Below are 13,328 nucleotides of genomic sequence, written 5' to 3' on the forward strand. Positions count from 1 at the left end.
TTCAGTCACATGATATGGTTTACAATTGCTTTTCCGATTAGAACAGGTCGACGACCCTCATCTACGGAGTTGGAAGTTGTTCTGTATCAGTCCACCAGTATAAGCTTGAATTCTGCTAGTAAGAATAAATATGATCTGCTGATAATGAGATGCAAATTTAATCCTTAATTTCAAGTATACTGTTAATCAAAATTACTTTTTGTATGTTATCGAGGTAATTGATATAATAAACGTTGATCAATTTTTGGGGGATATGTCGGTTGCAGATACCGTACGTTACTGCTTGTGAACTTACAATGTACACATGTGCCGTGTGTAGTCTAATGTACGTAGTAAGTTGAGAAGTACAGTGTACACACGAGGCGAGCATTAACGATAGGTCCCACTACGTTACTGCTCATTCATCGCTATTACCGTTAATTCACTGCCTTTCTAACGCAACAGTTAGTGCAGGTGTGCTCTACGGATATTTACTACTCTATTTCATGCGTACCACTTATTTTTAGCGTAACACCTTACATAACGGTATTGTGGAGACCTCGATCGAGACTTCATTCAACTGGACTTGCCGGCTACATTGCAGACACCTAGCACCAGCTATGGCAAACATCTTTCAGCAACATAAGTACACTATCGCCATAGCGGCAACTGGCGCTGTGGCAGGATTTGCTGCTGCTAAATTGCTCAGCAGTCATACTCATGCTGTTCCTGTACCAGAACAGAACCAACACCCGACACCGATCCCAAAACCTACTCCTGATCCAAAAGATGAAGAAGAGAACAATATTTACGAGACCCAAAAGTACGTGAACGAATATCTTCTACTACATTATGGTGAAGCAGACGAGGTTCTTAGGCACAGTTTTGTACCAATGGACTCCCTTGAATTTCCCAGAAGAGTTGGGAAAGAGTGCCTTGATGCATACAGAAGTGTTGATAAGGTATTTATTTTATTTGAATGTACGTTCAAAAATGTAATCCTGTTGTAAGATCAGGAGGTTCGGTGCAAACAGTCATAACAGTGAAAGCTACATTGGTGTTGGTTTGTAACTCATGACATGTGTATTAGTCTGTCCACCATCTCTGGCCTATCGATTATTTGGATACCCATTGATTTAGGCCTAATTAGTGGTTAGAACTATTTTTTTAAATTTATTTCCAAATTAAAGAATTAACTGTCTAATCATTATTGTATTGTAAACCTGAAGCATTGGGTATGCAGTTTCATCTATCTGTAATGGTGTTTGGCATGCAGTAGTGTAGTCTAGCATATAGCCTACGTACTGTACTTAACAGTTATGAATGGAAAGTGAAATTAAATGATCGTGCGATTATTTATTATTTTATTATTAAACACAATAGTATCAAATCAAAGATACCTTACAGCAGCATCCACTTGCATTGTGTAGGAAACTTTTCACGCCTTGTGTTTCATTCTTGTGGAGGTACTTTGAAGTCGGAAAGAAGTTTCTTCAACTACAGTAGTCTCACAATAGTATCAAAACAAATTATTTAAGCCTTTTAGATTTGATGCATAATGAAGCTGTAAAATGGACTCCTACAGTGCTACAGTGGCGGCGGAACCGGGGGGGCTTGGGGGGGGCTCAGCCCCCCCAATAAAAAAGTTGAGGGGGCAAATGCATGATAAGCCCCCCCAATATTTACCAAGGCTCCAAAACGTGCATCTGCCCATTTTTCAATGCATACTTGTCGATCTGTCCGATGCACACGTAAACTATATAGGTGTAATAATTTTAGTAAATGCTGGGGGACCCTCGGCCCGTCCCCTGGCTATAGACCACATTGTCACCCCAACCGCGTCTTCACGCCCCGTGAAAAGTGGAAGCAGTGCGTACCGGTACACTACGAGTACACGTAAGGCGTGGAACATGGCTCTTTGTTTAAACGCAATCAATTATTAAACGAACAAACTCACAATATTAGCATTTCACCTGTACTGTATAGGGTACTAAATCGCGACAGTGCGTGGTTCATAGAAATTTGTTGGCAACTGCACATAGTTTTGGACTTACCCATTTGTTGACATTAAGAAATGCTTTCTGTTTTTTCTTATGACATTTATTTAATTATTGCATTTAATTGCAAGTAGTAATTTACTACACTCAAAAACGTCTTTGCGAGTACACTACGAGTAATAGCTACTCTCTTAAAACACCATCGAATATACAAATTACAATGTTTTTAACAGATTTTTACGTGCAATCTGAGAAATTTCAGGCTTGAGACCAGGGGCGTAGCGAGCGGGGGGGGGGTGACACCCCCCCCAATAATTTGTGGTCGCTGTCGGCAAATTTTGGGTCTGTCGGCAAAAGGAGAAAAGGTGAAGAGAGCGGAAGGGGAAGAAAGAAGGAAAGCTGAATAGAGAAAGGAGAAAGGGAGCTTCTTCCGTGCTAAATTTGACTTAAAATATGCACCAGATTGCATCTAAGGACGTTTCAAAACTAAAAATTTTCCAAAGGGGAGATGTAGACCCCCTATCCTTAGACCCCTCCCCCATTTCAGTCACCACTTCCAGATCCGTCGGCAAATCAAATTTGACTTAAAATATACACCAGATTGCATCTAAGGACGTTTCAAAACTGAAAATTTTCCAAAGGGGAGGGGGACACCCCCTCCCCTTAGAACCCTCCCCCATTTCAGTCACCACTTCCAGATCCGTCGGCAAATCAAATTTGACTCAAAATATGCACCAGATTGCATCTAAGGATGTTTCAAATTCAAAACTAAAAATTTTCCAAAGGGGAGGGGTAGACCCCCTATCCTTAGACCCCTCCCCCATTTCAGTCACCACTTCCAGATCCGTCGGCAAATCAAATTTGACTTAAAATATACACCAGATTGCATCTAAGGACGTTTCAAAACTGAAAATTTTCCAAAGGGGAGGGGGACACCCCCTCCCCTTAGAACCCTCCCCCATTTCAGTCACCACTTCCAGATCCGTCGGCAAATCAAATTCTCCACACCCCCCAACAAAAACCCCTTCGCTACGCCCCTGCCTGAGACCCATATTTTAGGGCTAGGTATTCACAGCATAAAACACTCGGGAAGTGCCGTTTCCGGCCACCTGGGGATTTGAAAAACCCTTGTACGCTCTGCCCCAACCGATGGTGGCGCTCCTTTTAGATTGTCTCCACACATTAGCCCCCCCAATAATTTTCCCGTTCCGCCGCGCCTGCAGTGCTACTGTACCTGGTGTTACATTCTTGTGGAGCTTCTTTATCAGAAAGAAGTTTCTTCAACTAGTCTCATGAGGCTCTCACCTAGATACAAATCATTAATGCTTTAAATATGTATCCTTGAATTTTCCATGTTTTTGATTGCATACATGTATTGTTTACTTTTAGGATATTGTAACTTTGTAAGGCTCATTTTGGATAGTTTCAGGTTGTTATAAGTTGGTAACAGTAAGCCGGGCCTTACACAAGTAACATTAAACCGAGCGTAAACATGAAAGTCTTTGTAGTCTTCAAAAGCGGATATTTGATTATAAGTTCCTTTTTATGAACTCTTAATATAAAAAGTCAACAATGAATGCAACTATAACTTTGGATGATTAAAATACACGAGCATAAATGCTGATTATAAATATAAATTAAGAAGCCCTGCACTGTTATACGTCTGTAGGCTTTGGGAGACAAACGTAAACCCCCGATTCTACAATAACAACTTACAATGCCAAGAACAGGGCACCCGCTCTGCCCTTGGACCTGATTGGTCCAAACTTATAGCTGACCTCTCACCCAACTCTTGATTGGTGAGTGCCAATCTGATATGCAGATGAGCACATGCAAATGAGCACTCAACCAGTTTGAACCGGCTTGGCTGTCTTCCAGCCCCACAACCCGAATCATTCAAAACAAAACATCTGTACACGCTTCTAATAGCGCGTGATACACACTACACAGAGCGCCACACCACAGAGCAAACCACCAAGATGGGAGCCATTTGGGATCGGAGTAAGGTTGATAGCTGGGGTATTTTGTTACTCCCGTGGGCCATCCGCTATGACCCAATCTATGGGGTTCCTACCACTACACCCAGACCACCAGCAATCCCACTCAAAGACAACAACTTCAATTTTGTCGCCCTGCCATTCAGACAGTCTACTTTCCTTGGGGTATTTACTAGAGTAGCAGAGCTCAGGTGATAAGGGATTCCCCTCGTTGTCTACCCCGACGACTGGCTCATTCTAGGAAAGTCAGAACGAGAAGCCACACACAAGTCACAGTACACTTACTCAAGCACATAGGATGGATTGTCAACAAACAGAAATCCCACCTGTGAGCATCACAGTCAGTCAAGTACCTAGACAAGTTCCTCAACTGCAAGGATTGCTGGGTACTTCCATCCCCGGAAAGGGCCGAACGACTCAACATGACAATTGCCACATCGATCCTAAAGAATCTTCAGTCGCAAACAAGACTCTGACTGCGAATGCTGGGGCTGATGGTCAGCCTGTTAGACGTTGTACCAGAATGTAGGCTACAAAATGAGCCCTGTGCAATGCCACCTCCCAAGTTACTACAAACCCGACAAGAGGGATCTTTCATACTCTAGTCCCACTCCCTTCGTTTGACCTGGCTCATCTGCAGTTCTGGCTGACTTCCAACAACAGACTGGTCCTTACACCAACAACATGCCACTCGTATCAATCACCATGCGGATGCATCTCTGACGGGCTGGGGCACTCTTCTAAAGGCCCAACTGTAGCGGGGATGTGGTCTCGCCAGTTTGTCCAATAACACAGCAACACGCTTTAGCTCAAAGCAGTGAAATGAGCTTTGAAACACTTGAGGGAGGATGTTGTGGGTCACCACGTAACAGCTTATTAATTCCCTCGTCTCTGCCTAATACAGAAAATCCTGAAAATGGCTACAAGACCAAGGATGATACCACCACATAGGAGGGCATCCAACATCACTATTTCTAGGTATTTTGTTAACCTCATGCCTCCCAGGGGGAGAAAATTATGGCCCACGACATCAGGGCCCAAGCATCATCTGAAGCACTCACAAATAGGACGGATGGCCGATGACTTTCCATGGGTCTTTTACATCTCGTCTTGTGACCTGCTCTCTAGATAGGGTCATTGGGGACGCAGTTCAAGAATGTTACCAGTTAATAGGGTAGATAGGTGCTCATAGGTAAAGGAGACAGTTATAGTATCATCGTTTGTAAATACCCAAACCAGTAAGCTCTGGGAGATTTGAGGGAAATGCCAGTGAGAACTTGAATTTAGCCAGTAGATTTTATTAGCATATGTGTGCCTTCTTTAGTATGTGCCTGAAATTATGAAATTGAAGGCATACAACACATTTGTGGTTCAAGCATAACTTTTGCATGGTTCTTTGAAGACAAACAACACATTTTGTGGTTCATGCATAACATTTGCATGGTTCTTTGGAGACATACAACACATTTTGTGGTTCATGCATAACATTTGAATGGTTCTTTGAAGACATACAGTACAACACATTTTGTGGTTAATGCATAACATTTCATTGGTTCTTTGAAGACATACAACACATTTTGTGGTTCATGCATAACATTTGAATGGTTCTTTGGAGACATACAACACATTTTGTGGTTCATGCATAACATTTCATTGGTTCTTTGAAGACATACAACACATTTTGTAGTTCATGCATAACATTTGAATGGTTCTTTGAAGACATACAACACAGTTTGTGGTTCATACTAACATTTCATTGGTTCTTTGAAGACATACAACACGTGTTGTGGTTCATGCATAACATTTGCATGGTTCTTTGAAGACATACAACACAGTTTGTGGTTCATACTAACATTTGCATGGTTCTTTGAAGACATACAACACAGTTTGTGGTTCATACTAACATTTCATTGGTTCTTTGGAGACATACAACACATTTTGTGGTTCATGCATAACATTTGCATGGTTCTTTGAAGACATACAACACAGTTTGTGGTTCATACTAACATTTCATTGGTTCTTTGAAGACATACAACACATTTTGTGGTTCATGCATAACATTTGCATGGTTCTTTGAAGACATACAACACAGTTTGTGGTTCATACTAACATTTCATTGGTTCTTTGAAGACATACAACACATTTTGTGGTTCATGCATAACATTTGCATGGTTCTTTGAAGACATACAACACATTTTGTGGTTCATGCATAACATTTGAATGGTTCTTTGAAGACATACAACACATTTTGTGGTTCATGCATAACATTTGCATGGTTCTTTGAAGACATACAACACATTTTGTGGTTCATGCATAACATTTGAATGGTTCTTTGAAGACATACAACACATTTTGTGGTTCATGCATAACATTTGCATGGTTCTTTGAAGACATGCAACACATTTTGTGGTTCATGCATAACATTTGAATGGTTCTTTGAAGACATACAACACATTTTGTGGTTCATGCATAACATTTGCATGGTTCTTTGAAGACATACAACACATTTTGTGGTTCATGCATAACTTTTGAATGGTTCTTTGAAGACATACAACACATTTTGTGGTTCATGCATAACATTTGCATGGTTCTTTGAAGACATACAACACATTTTGTGGTTCATGCATAACATTTGAATGGTTCTTTGAAGACATACAACACATTTTGTGGTTCATGCATAACATTTGGTTCTTGGAGGGTCACCCTACAGACATAACCTGTTGCAAAGACAACACATCATTTGTTTCCTCACAGAATGTCCAATCAGTAGATCGGTAGTGTATCAGTTTGCTTACTACAGTATCTTCTTTGTAAACTCATCCTTCAGCATGTATAGTAGATACTGTGCATTAGTTAACCCAACCCAACATTTTCAGTATTTCTTGTATTGTAGTGCTGAAGATTCGTTTGGGAGGGTGGCCAAGATTGAAACAGCTTGTATCTTTCATTCTAATTGCATGGACTTAGTGATGGTTCATGGATCCTATTGCTAGCTGTGCTGTATTCCTTTCTTCAATAGTTATTTGGGGTATTAGCTGGCAGTACCATACAAAGAGATGTCCCAACAGCTCAAAAGAAATCATTTTAATCAGGCTACAAGCCAGTGTCCAGCTTGGAATTGTTTACTACAAAGCCACTACCATTATTGTAGCCATACATGTGTACTTCCCTGTTGTGAAATTTGTAACCTAAGGTTGTTCACGATACAGAAATTTATACTACTGCAGTATTATATATATAATCCAAGACATGATCTAACTGCATAAATGGCCACAAAGACCTGGTTACAAAACACATTAAGGAATCTTTTAACCGTTGTGGAACATTTACTTAAAATATTTTTGTGGTATTGTATGCATCTAGTTCTAGCAGGAACCATGAGAAATGGCAACTTGAGTCACATGATCTGTTTGTACATGAAATTTGGCATACAGTAGAACAACGGTACGGTTTTGTGACTTTGGTCCCTCTTGGCCAAACAAATGAAAGGCTAAGATTCTGAACAATGAACTTTACCACAGCACTGTCTATGCTCTATCGGTAAACAATGGTCGTGTTCCAACCATGTAGGTTTAGTTATTATATTTTTAACTCAGTAGACTTCTTTACAAATACTAAAATCAATTTTTTTCTGACATGGTTTTTATTACACGTGTGTTTTTTTCCAGTTTTAATGGAAGAAAATACAAGAAACACTTTCTTTTCCATGTGGAAACACCTGCAATATTTTACTACATCCGCTCCCCTCCCAACCCCCACTTTGTTTTCTACAGACACTTTTATGAATTGTGTTATTGAAGTGGCATACTAGACCATGCTGGAGCCTCCTCTTAGCTCAGGCTTCTTCTTCTGAAAGTTAGAATATATATACATATATCATTATTGTGAGACTCCACGATCATCACGATGTTATATGAATAACCCTGCATGCATCGTGTTGATAAGGCTGCCATGATGCACTCTAAATGGAAAGTAAGCATGTACTGTTAACCTCTTTGCGTATGGGTTATCAAAACCTGTGTAACCAATACAGGGAAGTGATTTGTGTTCAGTAGGTGAGTCCAGGGGTACCTTGGTTTAGTCTAGAACTGTAAATCAGCCTCTGGATAATATACAAGATGTTTAGATGAATCAAGCTGTGAAAGGTAAATTTGTCACCAGTGTGTATATACTGTACACTGTACACCTGGTGATGCTTAACACTTTTTACCAGTTCATACATAACACTACTTGACTTTATACAGTACTTTTTTTGCTATCATTTTGCCTTGAATAGTGCTGCATCCCAGTAGGCTATGGATTACAAATTTGAAATTTTGTTTCTATATTCTTGCTTCTTGAACTCACTGTAAGACGTTCATCGTACCAAGCCGAAAAAATTTAAGACTATTGCTTAAAGATGTTGCAAATCCAATCTGATCTGCAGTATTGCACAAGTTTAACTGTATTAGTTTTAACTGTTACCTACAAAAATCAACACAGATTCTCTTGCAGTGTGGTATTTGGCTTCTAAGGTTGGATCACATGATATTTTTGTAGATGTGAATACTTCAAAAGCTCACTACGGTGACATACTGTATTTAGCAGTTCTTTGGAGTTTTTAAAATATTTGAGGTTTACCATATCAGGTGAATATCTACCATCATCTGTATAGGTCTACAGTATTTAAGTACATTGTATTCTACTCTTACTTTCCTTTCCATGCAGAAACTGACAAACTGTGTCCGACCCATCATTGCAGTTTCTAATCTTTGCCCATGGTGGTTGAGTGTAGATCTGATAAAAACTTGCTCATTCCAAAGTAGTTTCAACATTTTTCTCTTGCAAATTGCATGCGTATGATCTGATTTCCTACAACCTAAATGCTCAAATCGGTCCAATTTTGCTTTGGCTTTGTACAAATGACATGGTAACACTGTTTGTCAATGGAAATATTTCAGGAGTCAAGTATAAAATTGCAAAGGATTTTTTTTGGGTCTAACAAAGCCTCATAACTCAGAGAGTTGCCATTCCCATGACTACGGTAGGTCTGTATTTGTGGTAATTGTGTTTATAGCTTAAAGGTGGGCTCGCTCGTAAATTCCTCGTAAATTCTGTCCTTCACACCACCCGATTCAAAAATAATATAAATACTACCCTCTACCGGTTCGTCGCTGTTGTCTCGTAATTTCTTAGCAATCCCGTATTTACTGCTAATAAGCAATAAACGGGTTTGGCTACCTGAAGCGGTGGCCTTGACGAAATTCCTGCATAGTTTCTTATCTATGGCAGTGCCAGTAGTATGCGGTACATTATTACACCGTGTTTTCGTGTGTGTTTTGTGATACAAAACTCTGCAGTAGTTTGTTTATACGTTCAGAACTGTTCAAGACTAGTGGGCTGTACAGTTATGGTCGAGTTTTGCATCAGGCGTAGGCTGTAGTTTGACCAGGGAGCTGCTACTCTAGCAGCTCCCTGGTTTGACTATTTTTATGCCTACATGGTGAGCAGTCGAAGTCCGACAGGTTTGGGTGCCCTGGTTTCGTAGTTGATTCACCCATTAGGAAAGCTGTGCATGCTTTATCGAATATTAAAAGTTAAGCCCATAGAAGTACAGTAACCTAATGCAATTTTACTGTAAAAAACCAGTGTATTTCAAACGTTTACAGATGCGCCAGTCTTGTACTAACCTGAGTAAAGTATTTGAAATATTGTAACCGAAGTCGCGAGTCGACATTTTGTTACAGCTCAAGAAACTAATAGTGAATATAAGTCCGATACACACTGACTCGTGTCACAAAACTAAAAACGCAAATACAAAGTGAAAAAAATTTCTGAAGTGATTACAACATTGGGTATCAAACGTATGGTCAAGTCCGTCATTTGTGAACAATTGGTATTTCATTCAATTTAGGTATGAATTATATATAGACACAGTCTGTATTTTTTTTTTTTATATATATGCATTTTAGTTCTATATCAGGAGGGAAAGACAAAGTATTTTTTGTCATATATCATATATAGATAAATATGTAAATTTACTTATATTTGGGCTTCTGGCCACGGGCCCTTTAGGCGATCACAGAGCACTTGCCCTAGCTGCACCCCATCCTCGTAACCGGTGCACCGAATTAAAAATAACGAAACTTGAACGGTAAAAGGGAAGTAAAAGACGTTGCCATAAGGCGGCTCCACCCTCTTCAGAAATGATTGGCATTTGGCAAAAAGGGAATAAGAAATGAACAATAAATTAATAGTTATTTCCACTGAACTACTGTACTCCAGAATTGAATATCCTGCTTCTTGTTCCGAAAGGCTCCCAACGAAATGCCAAAAAGTCGGCAACGGGGATGAGGGTGGGAGGGGGGTACCCAGCCCACCACGGGGCTACCCCTGCACCTCATCACGACTGACTCGAATTAAAACTCAATTTGATACTAGTCAACCAAAAATTGTCCCAGAGTTGAACTGAGATTGGATGGAATTGAAAAAAAAAAAAATACTAGCTGTCTGCATGGATCATACTCTATACTATTGTGTGACCATATAGGCGTACGGGCTCTAGTCAACCAGGAGGAACACTGGGGGAAGCTCTTTTACTTACCAGAGAAATTTAAAAATTGACCGAAAGTTCCTAGCATGATTAATTCATTTCAAACTTCGACGTCAATGAAGGACAAAAAGAACCATACAGGCCTATGCCTGACTATAAGATCATTGAACCATCACAAAGAACTACTTTTTTAGCTCTTGGGAAAACTCCGAATAATCTTCCATTTGCCGAATCCTGAAACTGGGAAGTACGGGGTGGGGGGGATCCGTCTTGATCCGCAGGTATAGTGAACGTTCACCACAACAAGTGTGTTTAGCTTGGGACTATAGAATTGTCAACCTTGTGAACATATATTTTTGGGGGGATGGGGGGGGGAGGGGAGTCGGCAAATTAAAAAATACAGGGTAAACAGAGGGAAGGAAATACATCAGTGCATGAGAGGAGGTGAGAGACAGGACTGATTGATCGTGTCGATAGTTTTTTTTATATATATACATGTGATACACGAAGATAGACGTAAAATGTAGCATCGTTTCGACACTACAAAGGGGACCCCCCTCCGCCCCCACCCCCCCCACACACCCACCCTCCCCACGTTCAATATCATATACCCCCTTGCCAACGGAAATAAACACAAGTATAAATAAACCGATACAGATATTTGTACCCGCTGTTAATCCGCAACTATTCCGGCTTGTTAAATCGTGTAGATTGACGGCTTCGCCGTCCTTTACTGCTTGTAGGCCTATATACAATAATACAAAGCTGAATGTTTCTCCTTGATCGAATTTCCCCAACCTTGCCCGCCTTGAATTAGAGGGTGGCCAAGCGACTGCTTCACAGTCATAGCTACTATCGAACAAAATGGACGAAAGCAATTGATCTCAATCTGGAGATGCAGATGTATCAATAGCTGCAGATCCAACGGTTTGTGAATGTCGCACGACCTGTTAACGAAAGTCTGGGAAAAGTGTTTGCCCCTGTGGTATGTATGATCTCTTTTGTTCAGATACGTTCTTTTACTTTCTCCGGAATACGCCTCCATGTTTAGCAACCTTTCGTGCGTCAAATTACAATCTCGATACTGTGTTACTGCAAACTGGCTGTATTCAAAATACGTACGAAAACACTGTGCTAACTACCTATCAACTTGAATATCCACAACACTGACCAACGTACAGTAAACCATGGAGGTAAAAACACCTCCATGAGTAAACAAACGTACATCACCCGCGGCCATAGCTTGCAACACGATACCGTTCACAGCCAGGTACAGCTACGATCAGGTGACCACTCAGAAAAGTCATGTGAGTAAAGGGTGACACGCAAAACCACTGAAATCAAAGCCCCCTATTTCTAAAAGTATACGAGCGCCCCCACCTTTAAAAAAACAAGGGCAGTATTCTTGGTAAAGGTCATCAGTGATCATTTATCCCCTCTTCTCCCTCTCCCTCTGCCACCCTCAGTATGCTAGAAACTCAGATTCTGGTCACTCATGCTCAAACTTCAACATTGCATTTGATTGCTATCCTCAAGCATTTTCACTCTTAATCATTTTATCCTTCTCAAAGCCTGAGATAATAATAATACTGAGGAGTCATAAACTACAAAAACAGACTTCTGTATGTACACCTTCAATCTATAGCCATCTCTTGCATGCTGAAAACTGTATGCAGTACCAACAACCTTTGAAGCTAGGAAATCGATCCTATGGCCGAGGTTTTTCACATTCATCATTCCTCTATAGACACCCCTGCAGTCTATGGATTCTAAAAATAGCAATCTGAAATCCCAGAGTAGCAATTGTGTGTATGGTAAAAATACAGCATATTCCATTAAGTCTACTTCTGGTTTATCCATGCATGCGATTGCTTCCTGTCTTTCGTAAGTCGTAAAACATTTTCCGTTTTTTAAATATTTCCACATCTTTTCAAATTTGTATTAATGACTGAAGGTAATAAATTGTAATAGTATTGTATGACCTCCAGATCTGACCGTGCCTAAATTATCTAAAAGTTTCTGAGTGAACCTTACCTGGTGAGGCTTACCAGTGGTTGTAATAATGCCTTGCATAGATTTTTAGAAGGGTTAAAGGAAATGCTTAAATGCATCTGTTATTTCCTGAGAGTAGTAGTAAAAGAAAAAACTTGGATGTTTTGGTTGTATGCATGACCAGTTTTGATATTCCCAACATATTTGAGAGGATAATCTGAGTGATTTCAGCTAGGTGAAATGTCGAAATGGTAGAATGATACCTGATCTGCTTAGTGGTGCAGCATGATTTTGCCTTTGGTTGCAAAAACCAAAATTTAAAATTAATTTCTGTCATGTTTGAAGGGTTTGCCACTCTCTTCACTCCCCCAAATGGAGAATGTCCAAACATTAATTGAATCTACAGTATGGGATATTAATATTTGGAGGAGCGAGGTAGAACCTCCCCCCACCCCCCCCCTCACACACACACACACATACAACATCAAATTGCTTGCCCCATCCCACCTGCAGCTTGCTTTTTTGCTCTCCCAAAGAGAGAGAGAAAATATATAAAAATGGCAAACACAGCTTATAATTACTTTAAATGGTAATCCAGGTCAATTTAGAGTGAAGATTCAATGTGGTCTTGAGGTTTTCACTGTTGTGGACAACTCATTAGAATTTTTTTATTATTTTTTTTATCGTCAGATAAATGTAATATTTGGCTATATTGAAGAAAATCCTTTTTTCTCTTCCTACTCACCCCACCCACCCTACCGCCCACCACCCCATGATAGAAAGATAAGAGTGTTAAATGGCAAAAAATGCTCAGGCAGTGGAGATGACAAT

The 13,328-nt window shown here is 40.2% G+C and overlaps 1 protein-coding gene across 1 annotated transcript in view; it reads left to right on the forward strand.

Annotated features, from left to right (window-relative positions):
• The first annotated feature begins 319 nt into the window (after window positions 1-319).
• LOC139971629 (magnesium-protoporphyrin O-methyltransferase-like) overlaps window positions 320-13,328 on the forward strand; it is a 39,595-nt gene continuing 26,586 nt past the window's right edge. Inside the window, exon 1 of the mRNA XM_071978266.1 lies at window positions 320-941. Coding sequence (XP_071834367.1) covers window positions 600-941 — 342 coding nt within the window. The 5' untranslated portion in view covers window positions 320-599. The remainder of the gene's footprint in view (window positions 942-13,328) is intronic.

The sequence above is a fragment of the Apostichopus japonicus genome, chromosome 8 (genome assembly GCF_037975245.1).
Source record: "Apostichopus japonicus isolate 1M-3 chromosome 8, ASM3797524v1, whole genome shotgun sequence".
NCBI lineage: Eukaryota > Metazoa > Echinodermata > Holothuroidea > Aspidochirotida > Stichopodidae > Apostichopus > Apostichopus japonicus.